Here is a 19,254-nt window from a genome sequence, read left to right on the forward strand (position 1 = left end):
TCGTGTGTGCCTAGAGGTGGGACGTCGGCATTTCATAACCTCTGACATTTCTGTATAAAACAAGCGCTCCGACCTTCCTCATATAAACAACATTAGCCGGGGCATAAGTAATTGTGATGTATGTGACCCTGACGATTTTTTAAACAGGTAGGCGTCAAACAGAGGTAGCACTGTCTTGTTTTTCACAACATGCTAGAGAAGGTTAATGCTCATCTGCTATCTTCCGGTGGGATCTCCTCCAGCTTGTCAAGCAGGAACGTCGTTAGATTGTCTACTATTCTATGTAATGTTTCAGCCTGTCAGGATATGTTGTTTATCGACGTTGTAGTTCAATGTCTCTAAAACAACCAAACAAATAAAGTATGTTTGCTTCCATGCAGATCCTTTCTTATTATTTAAATCGACTCTCTGTTACCAGACTCTGTTTTGTTTGTTTGTCTGTTTGTTTTTTTGTTTGGTTGTTTTTTGGAGGTGCCTGTTTACTTGTTTTCACGACTGTTAAAGATCCAAAAGTTTCAGCAAAATAAAATGTGCTTAGAAGTTTGGGTTTGATATTCTCATTTGAATTTTTACCACAACAATAGCTGTGTATTATGCTGTATTTGATTGTTTTAAATATCTGACAGTGCAGTGTATTGTTAATTTTTGTGACCTGTGTTCAGGCTTAAATCTAACTATCAACTGTCTTTCATATCTTCTCACGGGATACTTTTTAGCCCTTAAACATGAAGAGGCTTTTCCTCGTGGAGCCGGTGGTGGCCCTGTATGCTTTTGCCACTTTCCTCTACTATCCGCTTGTGCAACAGTATGCATACAGGAGAATCTGGCTGCAGGTGACAAACACCACTTACCTGAGCTCTGACAACACTTCCAGATGTGTGGCAAACAGCAACAGCAGCAACCAGTCTCACTATAATGAGGTTAGTCTTTAATCACTAAAGGCGTGTTATCCATTCCTGAAATTTGGAGTATCTTATTTTCTTTCTTTTTTCCCACCACACTGAAAACTAAAAACATTTTGAATATAGCAAGGATTGTTTAAGAATGAATGCCATGAAAAAAAATCAATATTTGGTGCAAACATTTACCTTTAAACCAAGACACAGATTCTTTTAGGTCAACAGCTTTTCATGGTATTGGGTGGCACGTTGTTTCAATCATCTAAAAAAAACTGTCTGGAGCTTCTATGTGAGTTTCTTACATATTAATTACAGACTGACATGTTATGACTATGACTCTGGATTATTTGCACGTTTTTATCAATATGAAGGTAGTTCCTAATGACTCCGTATGTTTATGTTAATTTGCATGACTTGTACACTAATCAGATGCCTCCGATGGTCTTGTGTGAGACATTTTAACTGCTTAAAACTTTCGCACAGTACTCTAGTAATAATAACTAGTACATGTACGTAGGGCTGTGCGATATGACCAAAATCTCATATCCCGATATTAAGACATCTCTCATCTGATAACGATATAAATCACAAAAAATGTAACATTTTGTGTAAATTCTGTGAATCTCGGGCAGCTCGACTTGCGTGAAGTGTTTCCAGCTGGACGTCGCCTACCTGGAGTCGAGTGTTTTAACTGATGCATGAAACTATACATTTTTAGACATAAGTTGTAACTGGCGCTGTTTTCTTTCTGAATATTTATTACACAGCGTGCTGCGGGGAAAAGCCTGTTCTAACGTTTGAGTCTAAGGTTTATTTTTTAGCACCTGACGGCTCTTTTTTGCTTCTTACCCGTAAACACTCGGCATCTTTCACGTAATTCAGTTTATTTTGAAAAATCTCAACAGGATCTTGAGCTTTATTGTAAAAGGTTTATGTGGAACAAGCGGACACGCGGTGGTTTTACCTTCGTTGTTGCTAAGGACAAGGCAAAAAAAACCCCACAAAGGCTTGTCTGTCTGTAGTGTGATTATATTAAATGTAAGAGAAAGAGAGAACTTTAAGAAATTAATATAGCCACTACAGTGACCATCAAAATAATGAAAAAATATTGCCATAAACAGTTTATTACACCACGAAACAAACAATAGCGTAAAATGAAACATAGACATTTTTATATCGCCATCCGATATATATCTTATATCGAACAGCCCTACATGTACGGTATAACAAGTTGCCTACTTAGAACTTGTAATAGCATTACTAGTTCCATGTCTATTTTCAACGTTTTTATTCATACATTTTTCCCATAAACTTTTAACTTCCTCTCTTTCACAGTTTGGGTTACAAAGATTTCTTTAGCGCAATAAGGTGACGTGCAAAGAATTTCTTATGACTACAGGTCTGTGCTCATACAGATACCCACATACTGTGGTAGCTACACTATAGCTAAAAAGTGATAATCTTACAGAATACAGATATGATGGTACAATCTTTTTATTTGTAGGATGTTTGCAATAAGCAAACAATTTTGTAACAAGGATGTAAAAGAGTATTGTTCTATGAGCCCCAAAAGGTTGATTGTGTTCATCTGGACATAGTCCTTTCAGTGGGAGGATGATTAAGCATGCATCAAGACATTGTTCTATGAGGAACAATGTCATTTTACTTTAACATGCATGTATAGAATGAGAATTACACATAAAAGAGAAGTGAAAACCACAACAGGACAAAACTTGTGTTATCTGTAAATGGCCACAACAGCACCTGTGGTATTATAAAAAGCTTTTTTTTCCCCCCCCACCTCCCCTTTTAGTCCTGAACATTAAAGTTCTTATGAAATGTCTGAAAATAATTAGTTTTTACATTTTTTTTTTAATTCTTCCACTGTTTAAGGTATGATCAAGATATTTTGATCTGGCTCCAAAAAAAAAATCTTCTCCTTCAACATCCTCTATTTGTGCACCCCTGCACTGCTTCCAGGACTCCTGTTAACATTAAATTTAGGTTCAAGAGTTGCTGTTGAGGAGAGCTGAGGACATCTAGCATTCCTCATAAATGCAAGCTGACAGAATTTAAAGGGCTTTACAATTAACCACATTTTCTCTCTCTCTCTTTTTTTGCTTTTGCAGGAGGTACAGAGGCAGACATCTCTCTTCTCCGTTTACACAAACATCCTATCCACAGTCCCATCTTTGGTGGTCACTCTCATACTGGTGACCTACAGTGATCAAGGAGGACGCAAGATAGCCATCATCATGCCTATGATTGGCACATTGATCTACACATTGTCTTTGCTGACTGTGTCCTACTTTGAACTCAGCATTTACTTGCTCTTTGGCTCCTCAATTCTTAGTGCTCTGTGTGGTGGTATGGGCACATTTCTGGGTGGCTGTTTTGCCTACATAGCAGACTTGTGCGAGGATGATCGTCAGAAGACATATCGCATGGCTGGATTGGAAATGATGATTGGCCTGTTGTCTGGACTGGCTGCATTATCGTCAGGCTACTTTCTGAGAACTGTGGGATTCAACTGGCCTTTCCTAACCTCTTCACTGATGCTCGTTTTGATCCTGCTCTATGCCATCTTTGTCCTTGAGGAGACTGTGAAGAAGGCTCCAACTAGTGCCGTTACTTTAGATGGATCTCCTTGGTATTTAGGCATGAAACAGATGCTCCGTGGGGTCTGCCAGATGCTTGCAGGGGCCAGCTGCAGGTGGAAAACTGTTCTGGCCCTTCTCATTATTATCTTCACTTGCGTTTCCTTTGTATATGTAGGAGGGATGTCCGTGATAACACTGTACGAGCTCAGTGAGCCGCTGTGCTGGACTGAGATTTTGATTGGCTACGGCTCAGCACTGACCACCACTGTGTTCCTGACCAGCTTTGCAGGAGTGTCCCTGTTTACATACTGTGGTGTGCCCCAGCTGCTCATTGTCCTGTTGGGGATCCTGTCTGTTGTATCAGCCATGCTCACTGCGGCATTTGCTAAAACAACCTTGTTGATGTTTATAGGTGAGGAGGAAAATGCAACTATTGGAATGTACAGTAGTTTTGACTCGTACATAAAATGAAGAGATAATACTTTTTAACCCATGTTTGTTTAAATAAAAAAAATAATTATATAATTATTTTTATTTATTTATTTTTTAACAAGGTGTGCCATGAACTAAGTCCATAGTTTAGTTGTATCTGTTTTTAACACCCTGAATTAGGAAATTGCTTATATATAGTTTCTGACACAAATTTAGTTTTTAGTGTTTTGCATTGATCTATTGTAGAATTTGTCTTAATATGCGGTATGAAAAGAGGAAAAATGCATCAACCAAAGCCCGTTTCAGTGTTCATTGTGGGCACGATATTAAATGGTTGGGTGTAAAAACGCAGAATGTGTCATATTAAAAAGCATAAGGACAATTTTAGCTGCAGGAAGTAGAAATGCCTTGTGTGCTCTTTTTTATTATTATTTTTTTATTTTTTTGCAGAAAAAGCACATAAGGCATTATAAACAGAGAAATGGCACCCCCAAAATACATTGCATGCTAGTGACTTGGATTACTAATTGACAGAATAGGACTTTTTATGGTGGCTTTAAGGTGCACAACTACTACTAGAGACTCCTAATTTTTTTAGTGCATTGTAAACTTATAAACGGTGTAATTATGTTATCGCTCATTTGCTTACTTTAATTATCTTATTGCAACAATCTACGTAATTGAAAACACACATCTGTTACATTTATAGATGCAACATACTTTTTTCATAAGTAACTAAACAATTTTGCAAATATTAATTTCCTCATGTATAGTTTTATGCAGTTACATTAAAACTACAGTGTGATGCATTATATAATGCTGATCTTCTGTTTTTCATTTGCCACAGTGAGGATACCAATGCTACTGTCTATCATGCCTTTCCCTGTACTGCGCTCCATGATGTCAAAGATTGTCCCAAAGTCTGAGCAGGGTGAGTGACTTTTCAGAGCTTTACATGAACCACAGAACCATGTCTGAGTGTGTTTGTAGAGCCAGAGTCTATTGAAGGATTGCCTGTTCCAGCAGCTTTGGCTCTCCAAGTTTCTGTTGAATTTAGCAGAGGGTTATCTTAAAACTATACACCAGAAGTTAGTAACCCTATGACCTGCAGATTTATTTATTTTTTTCTGTTTTTCTGATTTTTTTTTCTCTATTGCAGGAGCCCTGTTTGCCTGTCTTTCCTTTATGGAAAGTTTGTCCAATAATGTATCGTCCATAGTGTTCTACAGTATTTATGCTGCTACGGTAGCGTGGTGCCCAGCCTTCGTCTTTCTGTTATCTGCAGGACTCTGTGTGATTCCTTTGACTGCCTTGGGGTAAGTCAATAAGTAGGCCAATGGATTTCCCACAACTTTAAAATAGCCAGGCCAGCATTTTTGCATCTTTTACTGCAAATTGCAATCTTACTAATAATTTGGGAAAACTGTCCTACTTTTCAGCCAGTTAGCCTTACTCAAACCCATTCATCTGATCCACTTCAAACTGTAGTTATAGATAGATAGATAGATAGATAGATAGATAGATAGATAGATAGATAGATAGATAAAACTTTATTAATCGCTCCGGTGGGTTCCTCCAGGAAATTCGGTTTCTAATAGCGCAGCACTGACAGAAGTTACAGAATGTGAGCAGAAATATACCATATATACACAGATAGAATTACAGAGACATATATAAATACAGAATATACAAAGGGATAAATAAGAATACAAGGGAATTGCACATTGTGCCGATGGTGAAGAAAATTAGTGCAATGTCCAATTTGAGACATTGCAGATAAGCAGTTGTCATTTTAGTTCAAAGTTGTTCAGTCACCAGTGTTTAACCTAGAGGAGAAGGGCTGCACACACAGGCATGTTGTTTGGGCTTTGTGATGACAATCATTGACAGTACAACACGCCTCAGACTCCTAAGTTTATCCATTGCAACTAAAATTACCCAACTGTAATTTTAGTCGGGAGGGAATAAAGGTCTCCAGCTATAAAGGTATAACCTTAGTCATTGTGCCTTTCATAACCGTTTTATTTTTGAAACAGAAACTTACTTAATGGCTGTGATGCAATTAGCTGTAGAATTGTAGCTATAAAAGTAACCAGGGTTACGCTCTCTGAGCTGGTAGTTATAATTGATGTGTAGAGTAATACATTTCCAAACTAATTTCCTGCTGTACCTCCCAGACATTATTAGTTTCCATTCATTTTACTATGTCATAAATATCAGTCACATGACATAGTTTAAGGTTACTCACCTCAGGTCTTGCTACTTTTGTTCATGTTACCGTGTATTTTTAATGCATTGCTCACAGAAGCCATTATCTACCACCAAAACTCACTGTCCTGTATGTTGTTTGTCCTGGATTATGTTAATGTTCAGTTTGACTGAAGGCATGTGAGTTTTTTTTTTTGGTGATCTGTGATCAGATTTCTAGTGAGATCAGACTTCACAACTCTGCACTGTGTGGATGGAGTTGCAAGTTACAAGCTGCCAAGTCACTGTTTATCAGTTATTTAGAAAAGGGAAGTGGTTCTGCTTAAGCAGGAAGAATTAGTTCCTCATTCGTTATCCAACTCCTTTTACAAAAGAAGTCCTCCCTTATAACTCATGACATGCATAGTATCCCTTCGATTTGATTTTTGGGCTGTTACAGCCTTGGCTTTGCTTTTAATTCAACTGAAGTTTAGTTGAATTTCTTTCCTGTTGAACTTTATTGCACTGGGGTGTAGTGAAAAACTCCTTCAGTGAATAAAGCTGTTGTCACATTTCCTTCCTATTACTTAGCGGCTATTCATAGAATAACAAAAGCACTGGTTTAGCAATTTTGTCTAACAACAGAACAACTAATTGAATTCAACAAGAGACTATATTTTTCCTTTTGAGTGCATAGAGTGGTAGCATTTTCAAGCCACGTCAGCACTGAAATGAAACTGATGTGGTTTGGTTGTTGTTGTGCTTATTTGCTAAAAAGAAGCCGATGAGTCTTGTATGTAGCAGATGGTACAAAATGGGATTTTTTTCCCCCCCCTTAAATATACATATCCACCACGTTGGTAGTTGTAGAAAGTGTATGGATGTAATCTTAAGAAGGGCTACTAGAGATGTAATGGAAGAAACGGACACAGAAACAGTTGGCCAGTTTATGTTGAGCTTTAGCAGACATGTATCTCCCTTTTCTATTTTGCTCTTATATCATCCCCCTTTTCTCCGCCTCATTTCAGCATGGTGAGCGTGATAGGAGTGGATGTTGCCACAGAGGTCCAAAGGCCAAAGCGTTTCAATTCAGAGGAGGAGAATCCTGTCCAAGATCAGAGTGACCACAGCCCTCTTCTTACCTGAGACGCCAGGACTACCAAACACTAACAGCACCTTGCTTGTTAAGATTTGTTCTGTTTTTTTGTGTGTGTGTGTGATTTATTTTATGTGGTGTTTAATATAGGTTACATTTTCTTCCTTTGTTGCTGTGCTTATTGGAGTTATGGGTAAACAGATTTCTCTACCTCTCAGGTTTAACAACCCCAGTTAAAATTGATAGAAATCTCGAAGGTCTGAAGGTAGAAGTCTGACCATGACAATGACATTTTCAAAAACATTTTGAATGGATACATTTTAAATGTATATTATTTCTTTTTTTTTAATGTAGCAAATAAAATTTGACCTTGACATCACATTTTTGCTCAGGGAAAAGGTAAAAGACCAAGCCACAAATGGTAAAGGGGACTAAGAGTTATGGTAATCATTTCAAAGTATGAGGACTAAAGTTCTTTCTGGAAACAACCCACCACTCTGTATTATGACCAAACCGAAGACCTTGTGGACTGAATTGGTCACTTATTAGGTCTCTGCTTGCCTCGGGGTACGACCAGGTTGAAAAGCTCAGTTTTCCATACTATCAATTAAAACCTTTCCAATTATCTGGAGAATATCAACAAACTAAATAAAGGAAAGTGTTGTGGGATTTTCTTTCACACTTTGGTTTTTGAGAAAAACAGAAGAAGAAAGCACCAGCACAATTATGCCACTACATACCTGAAGTTTGTAAGATTCAACCTCTGTTCAGGTTTTGTTGTAGCTAAGTTACTACATTTTGGGTGTAATAGTCTTAATTATTGTGTCAACACAATATTCGCAACAGTCTAATAAAAATAAAAAATGTTTACCACTGTGGGCCAAGCTTCTGTATTTTAATACAGACTGAAAATTCACAACTAAATATCAGCACGACATCATTTATCTTCTTAAAACTGTATCAAACAAGGTGATGTTTAATAAATATGTAGGATTTTTTTTCTGATGGAGATGAAATGCTAAGAACATTTTTAAATGCAATACTGTTTTCTATACCCAGTGACCTTCATAACAAACATAAAAAAATCGTTTCTAGTTTTCTAGCTAAATCCCAGCACAATGTGATTCTGCAGAAAAAAAATCATTTCATTCATTCAACATTCCTGTCACTTTTTTTTGGGGGGGGGAGAGGTTACTTTTACACATCCTTTATTTATCCAGGTAAAAAGTGTCATTGACATTAAAAATGTCTTTTTCAAGAGAGATCTGTAATATATAACATCACAGTTTTAAAAATATATTGTATATATTGGCCAAAAAGGACCGGATTAATTATAATGTAGGTAAAATAACACAGAGTACTTGTAAAACAGGCCATTTCTGTATTTTATAGCTCCTCCATAATTCGTATTGACTACAGTCTATTTACCAATCTAAATCAAGATATTAGACACTTAAAAACCATAGAAGCATTACTAATTGCTTTGGCAGTTCATCACTTTTTCCTGCTTACTGAATGTCTGTAAATTATATGATAGCCAATATGTACACCACTATTGCAAGTGTACTGTTTTCTAACATAGTCCCATTTAGGTCACCTGATGTTAGGTTTTTTCTATATGAAATTAGTACATGGAAAAAAAAAAACTCGTCAGAGAGCTTCAGACAGCCAGCCGGCCTCACAGGTGAACTGAATTGGGACTTTAATTTCCAGAAACTCTGGCTGGCCAATCAACCTGCCTGGTTCACTTTTACTGTCAGGCAGGAGGCCCACTGGCAGTGTCCATTTTCCAACGTCCTAAAAAAGGTAAGGCCGCACTTGGTAAAATTCTGGTCGTGTTTTATTCAATCGGTGTGGTACTTCACCATAGATTTATCACATATTAAACCTCATGATACCTAACGCCACGGATTTACCACCATTCTCTGTGCTTCGGTGCCATATTTACTAGAAATTAGACAAGGTGAGTTTCCGCGTGCTTTAGTTACTCCATGTTTAATTCATATCGTTGACCTCAGGGTAAGGTCAAAAGCTCTAATTCAAAAGCAGAATCTATCAAGTATACCAAAAGTAACCTGAATTTTGCAGCACTTGGCTTGACGGTCTTTAGATAAAGTAAGCCAGACAAATCACTCCGCTCACAGCTAAATATCTGCAAGTACACTGACGTCAGCTGCTATGTCCCCGTGACAACAACCCCGTGACAATAGCGTGTGAATGAGTGTTTAAGTTTTTTTAGTCATATTGGAAAATCTATCCAAGGCTAGAACTCCCGACCTTTTATTGATGGTGTTAACAATATTAGTTTGACCTTTATTCTTTTCTTCAGTCCGAGCAAACGGAACAACTTCTATTGACTTTATTGATCGTTGACTTCGTCCAAAAAGCCTGTTTAGCGTACAAGTCTGAGTATGTTCATACTGAGATGAGGGGAAATGAGCGTTGTACTCCAGAGAAGGGCCATCTTAAACTGAGTCACTTATCGGGGCAGCAGACTATACACCCAATGCGCTCCCAGGCTGGTGCCTACCTGCTCACTATTGCCACTCCTGAGAGTTCTCTCAGTTCATGAAATTTAGTCAATGTGTCACATACTTGACGAACTGATATGAAGCAGCTGCCTCAAATGCTGTTTCATTTCCTAATTCATGCATTTTCTTTCAAAGTGCCCTCTGTATGTCCTCCTTCACAACCTCTATTGTTTTCATATTTACTGTTAAACTGGTCTCCTTCTCATTCGTTCACGCACATTCTGACTTGGTTTGAGAGACATTGATTCCTCTTCTCTCCAGAGCATAGTTCCACCTCTGCAGGCTCTCATCTAGCTGCTCCCCCACTCTCACTATAAATGTCCAAACATGTGAAGACTGAACCTCAACTGCAAAGCACCCGAAGCAAATTTATGTCCATAATTAAACTGCCTCATCTGCACTTACTGTGTGAGTTTTATCCCTTCAGGTTATAGTGGAATGATTAGATTTAAAAATCAAGTGGATCTCACTAATTAAAATCACTCTCTCCTCCCATCCTGGTCTTTTTGAGATAAATGTCATGATCCACTGGTATGTATTATTATTTCTCTGTAGACTGGATTGAAGTAGAAGCTCTGCCCTTTATTTTCTTGTTGCCATGGTGAATCCTCGTATTGGAGCTCCACTGATGACTACTTTGTTTCATTACTCATGCACACTCTGAGCACAAACTAAACATACTCAGGGCAGACTGAAGAAACTCAGATTTTCTGGAAAATGAGTTTCTCATGTTGGATTGAAGTTTGACTCAGGTTCTTAAACCTGCGTTCTGGATCTACTTTATTTACTTATTTTGTGCTTCCCTCTGTCTGATTGAACACCTGTGAAATCAACGAATGAAGCGATTTAGAGCTTTCTTCCTCTTTCACAAACTATTAGTGTCATTTTTGGGATGATCACTAGCCCAAATGTCATGTTGGAAAACTGGCTTTCTTTATGTGTAAATGCAAACTCCTACTAGGAGGGGAAAAAAAACTCGTATAAATCTGTCTTGTTTTACAGAAGGAAAAAATAGTTGTCTGTCTTTTCCTCAGTAATATCTTTCATTGCTTTTAATATTGGAGATAATACATAGTACAAATTGTTAATGTTTGACCTTGTTTAGTTTTATATCCCGCTTGTATTTCATGAAGGACTAGTTTGAGGTTGTGTTATACATACGATTGAATTTTTGCACATTCCAGTCCTCTTAGTCTCTAAAGTCTGGTTGTTTAACATCAAACCAGTCAGTTCTGGGGATTAGCTGGTGGCAACTGCACACTGGGGTACTCCTCCAAGAACACAATGTTAAGGCTGCTTTGTTTGCATTCACGCTGCTTATAGGAAGCCAGCATTGGGTAAGTTCACAACCTTTTGTTGTGAACTTTTACTTTCTTGTGGTGCTGTTTCAGCTTCTTCAGTTTCCCTGATATGGCACTGGTGCATGGTGTGTGTGGTGTATGCCTTGTCACAAGTTGAGGGGAAAAGCTGAGTCAAAACGGCATTCTATGATTAGGGGAAAAATGTATTTAACTGTTTTAGTTCTGTGTTTTGTACTGAAAAAGTCAAGAACTGTTTTTACACTCTGTGTGTGTATGTGTGTGTGTGTGTGTGTGTGTGTGTGGCAAGATAAGCAGTCATGTTGTGCTTATCTTGCTAAGTACCTTTTTTTTTTTTTTTTTTTTTTTTTTAAACAGAGCAATAATTTAAAGATTTCTATATTTAATCAGTATTTTTCTACCATGTTGGTATATTACTCCAGGCTCTCTGGTTAGATATTATACCAGTGAGTCTGTGACAGTCTTTTTGATATAATCTCCAAATATCGCACAAACCTGAATGCTGGCTATATACACTAAAGTAGCACAGTTGGAGTAGAATACCACAGAATGTTTGATACAGTATACAATTGATCCGTAATGTAATGCAGTTTTCTTGAATAAATAAAATACAAACTCAATCAAACAAATATTGCCCATGCAGACAGTTTCTTATACATTGAATCAGAACTGTAGTTTTTAGTGGAGTAGAGTAACTGTTGTGGGGTTTGTTTTCTTTTTTGTTTTGTTTTTTTGTTTTTTTTTGTTTTTAATCCTATGTCTTGTACAGTTGCAACACTATAAAATCACTGACCAACTGGTTTCACCTGTTTTAGATTGCTTTCTTTTCTTAAACTATAGTACAAGAATGGCCATGCCTTCTTCAGGCATGTGGAGTGATCAAGTTTTAGTTGTCACTTGAGTTCAAATCTAATCATTGTCCTTGTTTCTTGTTCAGGACATTTTCCAGCCCTCCTCAGAATGAAGCGTCTCTTGCTTCTGGAGCCTGTGATGGCCCTGTGCACTTTTTCCTATTTTCTCAATGCTCCACTTATGCAGCAGTATGTTTACCGGAGACTCTGGGCGCAGATGACAAACACCACCTATCCCATCTCTGACACATCCAGATGTACAACAAGCAACAGCTCAAGCAGTTATGAGGTTTGTCATTAATCTCTGGCTCCAAGGTAGGATTCATGGGTACCAAAAATGGAAGGACCTACTATAAAATGAGGGCATGCACAGTTACAGCCATCAGTTAAGTGGCGTAAAACACAAATCAGCATTAGCTGCATTTGCATTATACTTTTCTTAAAACTGTTGCACTGAATACTGTCATTGATACTGTAGCAGGAAAATTCATATTTAATGCTCATTTCAGATAAGATCTAGCATTACTTAGAAATTTACAAGTGCATGTGAAAGTTTCTTCAACTGAATTTGCTTTTGGCTTTAATTTAATGTTGTTTTTTTGCATGAACGATTTAGGAATTACAACCATTTCTATACAGAGTCCTCCATTTCAGAGACTTTGAAATAACTGAACAATAACAATTTTAAATAAGGATTATTCCTAATACTTCTCTGAGAATAATATGATGAATGACAGAACTGTAGAGCACAGAGTGCCAAATACAGTTTCTTCTCACGTTGGGATGCTCTTCTAGCCCCTTACTGCAGCCACCTTCAATTGTTGCTTGTTTTTGGGTCTCTGACCTCAGGGATCAGGTGACTGAAGAATATCTCAAGACAGTATTTCTTGGTATTAAGAAACTCTTGGGTTGCTTTTGCAGTATGCTTTATCCATATGGATGGCTTTGAAACACTTGGAATCAACTGCAGGGAGCATCCCTTCGAATACTGGCTGTGAAGCTGCTTTTCAGTCAGCTTCTGACCCTCTGTTAATGGGGCAATATATAAAAATGGCTGTAATTTCAAAACAGTTGAATTTTGTATTGTTATTAAATTAAGTTCTAAGATGATTTGAATCTTAAAAGTTGGACTTTACTTACAATCTTTGTTTTATTTTTAAAATCCACTCTGGGGTTATACAGAGGAAAAACTTGAAAAATGTCTGTGTCCAAAAACACAGTTACCAAGCTGTATTTTGGTGAGTTTGCTTTTGCAGTTAAAATTAAGTCTGTTTTGTGTCTCTCTGCATTTCTAGGGCGTACAGAAGCAGGCATCTCTCTTCTCCCTTTACACAGATGTCCTCTGCACAATCCCATCTTTGTTGGTCATTCTCTTGCTGGTGACCTACAGCGACAGAGCAGGGCGCAAAATCACAATCATCATACCTGTGATTGGCATGTTGATCAATACCTTGGCCTACCTGACTGTATCCTATTTTGAGCTCAACATTTACCTTCTCATTGGCTCCTCAATCCTCAGCGCTTTGTGTGGCGGCTTGGGCACATTTCTGGGTGGCTGTTTTGCCTACATAGCAGACCTGTGTGACACCCGTCGCAAGAAGACTCTGCGCATGGCTGGAGTAGACATGATGATTGGCGTGTTGGCTGGCGGGGCTTCAATATCAACAGGCTACTTCCTGAAAACTGCAGGATTTAACTGGCCTTTCCTAACATCTGCGTTGATACTGTGTTTGAGCCTAATCTATGCAGTCTTTGTCCTTGAGGAGACAATAAAGCCTCCATCAGATGTCGTTATTATGGATTTGGCACCTCAGCGCTCAGCCATAAAACAGATGGTCTGTGGGGTCTACCAGATGCTTGCAGGGGCTAGTCGTAGTTGTAAAATTGCTTTGGCCCTCCTCATTGTCATCTTTATCAGCTTTTCCTTTGCATATATTGGTGGGGTCTCTATGATAACGCTGTATGAGCTCAATAAGCCCCTGTGCTGGACTGAGATTTTGATTGGCTACGGCTCAGCACTGACCACCACTGTGTTCCTGACTAGCTTCGTGGGAGTGTCCTTATTTACATGCTGTGATGTGCCCCAGCTGTTCATTGTCCTGTTTGGGATCCTGTCTCTGGTGATGAGCATGGTGATGACAGCGTTTGCTGAGACCACCTTATTTATGTTTGTAGGTGAGGGGGAGCGGCTTTACATTTTAGCACTCTTAACTAGGCAATCAGAATACTGGAACTCTGCAAATTGCTTAAGTAATTTATATCCATAAAACCCTGCCATATTGAGCAAGATGTGTTTGTGCTGCTCTGCCATGATGAGTAAAAGTAAGCTGATCATGCTAGACTCGCAGGCTGGTTTGAAGACTCTGCCATCTTGGGTTTTTAGTAAAACTGTTCAAAATCTATTAGCTCTCAAGTCGACACATTTTGTCAGAGCTACAAAAAGAGGAAAACTGCATTAATGTCAACACCAGTAGAATATTGTTCTATTTGCACAATCAGTGAGGTAGATGCGATTACAACTGCAGACGCATCATAGCTGCAAAGTTCTGAATTGTCTTTGCCTACAGTATAGATTTATAGACTCAATCAAACACTATAAATCTGCATTACTAACTGGAAGTAACCAATGGGTTTTTGTCCAATTTAATCCTCAGTTACCACTGTTTTGCATAATCCTCTTGTATCTAATGCTGTCTAAGAGATGTGCATCTTTATCAATGAACAGGAAATTAACATTAAACAAATCTAAAATGTTCATTGGCTCAGATTTCAATGTAATTATATCATAATGCTGAAGTATTTTGCATAATAAAAAAGTAATTGTCTGTTATGCATTTTCCCCTCCAGCAATTGGATCAATGGTTCTGTCTAAAATGCCTTTCCCTGTTCTGCGCGCCATGATGTCAGAGATCATCTCAAAGTCTGAGCAGGGTGAGTGAGTTTAGTGCTTTACAAGAACCACAAAACCATGTCTGAGAGTGTTTGTGGAGTCAGTCCATTGAAGGATGGCACATTCCAGAAGCTTGTGGGTGCACTTTAAAACGAAGCACTTTAAGTTTCTGTTGGATTTGACAGAATTAAACTCTTAATCTTTAGGGTTTGTGTAACCCTTTCACCTTCTGAGCATGGTGGTGTTGTTACTGTTATGATTGTTATTTATTTTACAGGAGCCCTGTTTGCCTTCTTGTACTTTCTGGAGATAATAAGCAACAAGGTATCGACTGGAGTCTTTAACAGTATTTATGCTGCTACGGTGTCATGGTGCCCTGGCTTTGTGTTCCTGTTGTCTGCAGGACTCTGTGGGATCCCTTTGTCTGTTATTGGGTAAGCTAATAATTATGCCTTAAGTGTAACAAAGTTTCAAAGGATCATACCACTGCCTTTGCAAGTTTGACTAAAAACCAGAGATGATGTACATGAGTTGTGACAAAATGATTTATTATTATAAGACAATAACAGTAACTGAGTGAACTAATTAAATAATACAATATATTTCAAAGTTCAAAATATAAGAAATAGCTCAATTTTAAATATCAAGAATATTACAGAGGTGAAATGTATATGATTGACATCTAAAAACAGGCTGTAATCACCGTAAACTTTAAACGGTATGTCTGTGTCACTGTATGTTTTAGCATTTTACATACATGTAGCATCCTCAAAACTCGGTGGTACATTCAAGGCTGCTTTCATGTGACATTATTTGTCAATAGAAGTATGTCATTGAGGTAAAGTACCTGAAGGTGTTTGCTGAATTTTAACCACGGTGTATTTATTCAGTAAACCAAAAAGGGGCAGTTTCCTTGTTAAGAGCGACTTGGCAGAAATGTTTTAAGCTTTCTAACTTGACTAGAAAAGCATTTCTGCTTGACTGGGCACTTGGAAATTAGAGGACTCAGTTCCTCTTACTAATCCAACTTTTTCTCACCGGTCAAGTTCCTCTTTTGCATGTTAATATACATCTCTAGTATCCTCATAATGTCTATTTTATTTAACAAAAGTTTTGAGCTTTGTTGAACCAATTGCTTTATTTAATATAACTTAAATCAAATGAAAAACACACGCTTTTATTGCGTCTTTTAAGAAAAAGACAAACTGCTTTATATAAAAGGCATCAACCAGAGCAAGTGCCACAAAAAAAATCTGCCAAATCAAACATGTGGAACTGTCTGCTGTAGTTCCCTGTGAACTGTGTACAGCACTGTGTATATACCAGATGTTCTCTTTTGTATGTATGTCTTACTGTAACATTGGAAAAATGGCCATACTTTGGTAGTTTCTTGGAGCTATGTTGGGCATGTGCCTGTCAGAAGGGTAATGAACATATGTATTAAGAAAGCATGATGATATGGAAAAATGGATGCACAGTTGGATGGAACTGCTAATATAGTACCATATCCTTTTTCTGCTTAACACCTGTTTGTTCTCATTTCAGGGCGGTGGTTCTGATGAAAGTAGATGTTACCCAAGAAGCCCAAATGACAAATCCTTTGATCTTAGAGGAGGAGAACCCTCTTGAAGGTCCTAGTCAGAGTCCTCCTTAACTGAGACTCTTGGTCTAAGATTTTTCTTGGATTCGTCTTTGTTGTTTTCTGGCTTCATGTGTTGCTAATGTAGATTGCCGTTGAGTTAACTTAAGTTACAATGAACTTGTGTTAATATTTAATATTAATGTGCACCATAAAATATATTTGAACTAGGTGAAGACCGAGACAAACTCACAAAAATGCATACAATTCATCAGATTTAATGTTAATACTGTTTTGATACATGTTAAATAAAAATCTTGACTATCAAGTTTGTGTTTATCTAGAACTCAATCATTTATGTAATCCACCAGATGCGCATTGTTGATGTATTATGTTTATCAAAGCTGTCAGCAGAATTTACAGTATACATGAAAACACCTGGAAACAAGTGGAGCAAGTTCAGCTCATAAGCCAGAAGGGATTTTTGAGGAAATCCTTATTTTCTCAAAATTTTTTAAAAGTTCATGGTTCTTCTTTAGTGTTAATATTCTAAGGAATAACTATAAGGAAGGAAAGCCCTTAATAGCATTTTAACAGACTTGAATAAAAGAGTAACATGTTCTTGGCCTTCCTAAAATCTCTAGTATATTCAACAGCCTCCCATTGAAACTAATCTGATCTAATTTACCTGCATGTGCAATTTTTGGACAAAAGCTGAATAATCTTTGGTAATGATTTTGGGTGTGCATTTAAAGCACAATCCTTGCTCTTGTCAGGGGTATCCAGAGCCCAGGAAGTAGCAGAAGTCCAGTAAACGTCACTATCAAATCAGCCCCTTCTCATCACAGAAGTTACTGCAACACCTCACTCATTTGGAAAAATATTCTGGGCCACAACAGAAGAATGGTGAAGTGGTGTCATGTCTTTTGTATATCAACCACTAGATGCCACTCTTGGTCCAGGCTTGAAACTTGGAGTATTAATCTCAGTACTACTGTGTGGTTCCTTTGTTTTCTTTTTCCTTTTTCCATGCATTGTCTTCAAAAATGAAAAACTCTTTTGAACGTCTCATACATTTAAACTTTTCATTTACGGTATATATGCTGAATGTATTACTATGGACTTCATTACCTTGTTAGTCCAGCCAAGGTTTAACTGAATGATCTGATAACCTGTTAAGAGCCACATCATGTCTTGGGATACATTTAATGCAATCAATGCTCCCAAAGTGATGTGGAGAATATTCTAATAAGTGTGATGTTAATAACAAACATTACGCAGTATTTCCATCCCTCTTTGTCTTCTGTACAGAAAGAACTTCACTCAGTGGACATGCATATGAAACAGTTTGTCTTACACTTGAATCTCAATTCAATTATCAGAGTTTTTCATGTAAATCTAATTAACCTACACATGATGCTTCACATACATAGTTTAAGTAAAGTTTAAACTGGACCTTTGTGCTGTTGGGGTGTTTTGATTGCAGCTGTGTTGAGAGATGGGACTTACACATGAGAGCAGGAAATGTTACAACCGAGGTTCATGTTCAGTGTGGTGACCAGGCTATTTCTGCCTTTAATATAGAGGACCACCTTGCGCTTAAGAGAAACACAATCTTGTTGCTTTTTAAAATTGCAGACGTAAAACATGACAGTTAAAGTGCGCTCAATATACTTTTCCCTTCTTTTTTTCAATATCTTCACTATTGGTCTACAGGGCACGTCGGTTTAAATTGGCTTGATTCGTGGAAACCCAAATGACGTCTGACCTTAATGCGCAGTTATTTGATTTCCATCCTCAAGACTTGAGGTCCGTGACTGCAGCTTGATTGTACGGTAATGTTGACACTGCGTATGAATTAGGTCTGTGCCGGAGGTTACAAAGGGAATCTTCTGAGGCAGGGCTTTCTTGGCACCAAACATGAGGTTTCTGGTTAAATTAGAGACGGAGGTGTGGTGAGGAGTAACACTGGTTTGCGCAGAATTCCCAGGGGTAAGCGGCTCAAGGGGAGACAGTCGTGGTAGTGGCTCGAGCCTGTCTGGCATGCATGGGGTCGCTGACGATTAAAGGGAAGTTTGACAGAGTCTGGTTGAGATTGGAGGCAGGGAATCGGGGTCTTTGGTTTCTGGTTTCTAAAGTAGCTTAGTCAGCAGTTACGCTCATGTGCAGCGCACCACATCACATCAGATCAAGAGCCTAATCTCAGATGTTGATCCAGAAAGTTGCAAGCAGACCTCTCTTTATCTCAACCTTCTGTCCCCCGGAGGAGATAATTGACAATAATATGAAAACCCATTTGAGGTGGTTTGCGTGATTTAAACGAAGAGGTGGCGGGACAGCCTGGCTTCTCAGTCGAGATCAATTTGATGATCTGAGAATGATTTGTTCACACCATGATCCACTGCATATGCTCAGTATAGCACTGAAAAGTCAGTGTAAAGAAGAATAACTACACATTGAATCCCAGAGATATCCTAAAATAAGAAAAGTACAATTTCTATAATGAGAGAAGGCTATCAGGACAACTTTTTAGACTTAAATTGTAAGAAATAAATGTGTAAAATTAATTATTAACTTCTGTAATAGACAAAAACAGAAATTTTCTTGTATGTTGGTTAAGCACTTTGATGTTGTATAAATGGACACGGTGGAGATCTTTATCATTAGGAAAAGTTATAAAACTTATGAAGACAATTCATTTTTTCCAAAGCTGTCCAGTGGGATAGATTGGTGTCTTTGCCAGGCCGATTCTGGAACCTGGGGCCTTATGTTAGACACCCCTGCCCAATGAGCAAGCACTTGGCGACAGTGGGATGGAAAAACTCCCTTCTAACAGAAAGAAACTCCTGGCAGTACTGGGCTCAGGGAGG

General features: G+C 38.1%; 2 protein-coding genes across 3 annotated transcripts; both read left to right on the plus strand.

The window, feature by feature from the left end:
• Positions 1–6: 6 nt before the first annotated feature.
• Positions 7–8,092, plus strand: LOC113031033 (solute carrier family 46 member 3). Its single transcript, XM_026182877.2, has 6 exons — positions 7–147; positions 717–920; positions 3,029–3,911; positions 4,779–4,862; positions 5,091–5,247; positions 7,147–8,092. The coding sequence occupies exons 2-6, from the start codon at positions 726–728 to the stop codon at positions 7,262–7,264; spliced, it is 1,437 nt and encodes a 478-aa protein (XP_026038662.2). The 5' UTR covers positions 7–147; positions 717–725; the 3' UTR covers positions 7,265–8,092.
• Positions 8,093–8,840: 748 nt separating this feature from the next.
• Positions 8,841–16,712, plus strand: LOC113031205 (lysosomal proton-coupled steroid conjugate and bile acid symporter SLC46A3-like). Of its 2 annotated transcripts, none has more exons than XM_026183182.2 (6): positions 8,841–9,020; positions 12,002–12,204; positions 13,211–14,090; positions 14,763–14,846; positions 15,083–15,239; positions 16,351–16,712. In XM_026183182.2, the coding sequence occupies exons 2-6, from the start codon at positions 12,025–12,027 to the stop codon at positions 16,457–16,459; spliced, it is 1,410 nt and encodes a 469-aa protein (XP_026038967.2). In that variant the 5' UTR covers positions 8,841–9,020; positions 12,002–12,024; the 3' UTR covers positions 16,460–16,712. The 2 variants fall into 2 exon arrangements, with proteins under 2 accessions (XP_026038967.2, XP_026038968.2); XM_026183183.2 differs by lacking the exon at positions 8,841–9,020 and adding an exon at positions 9,040–9,177.
• The last annotated feature ends 2,542 nt before the right edge of the window (positions 16,713–19,254 follow it).

The sequence above is a fragment of the Astatotilapia calliptera genome, chromosome 10, assembly GCF_964374335.1.
Source record: "Astatotilapia calliptera chromosome 10, fAstCal68.1, whole genome shotgun sequence".
NCBI lineage: Eukaryota > Metazoa > Chordata > Actinopteri > Cichliformes > Cichlidae > Astatotilapia > Astatotilapia calliptera.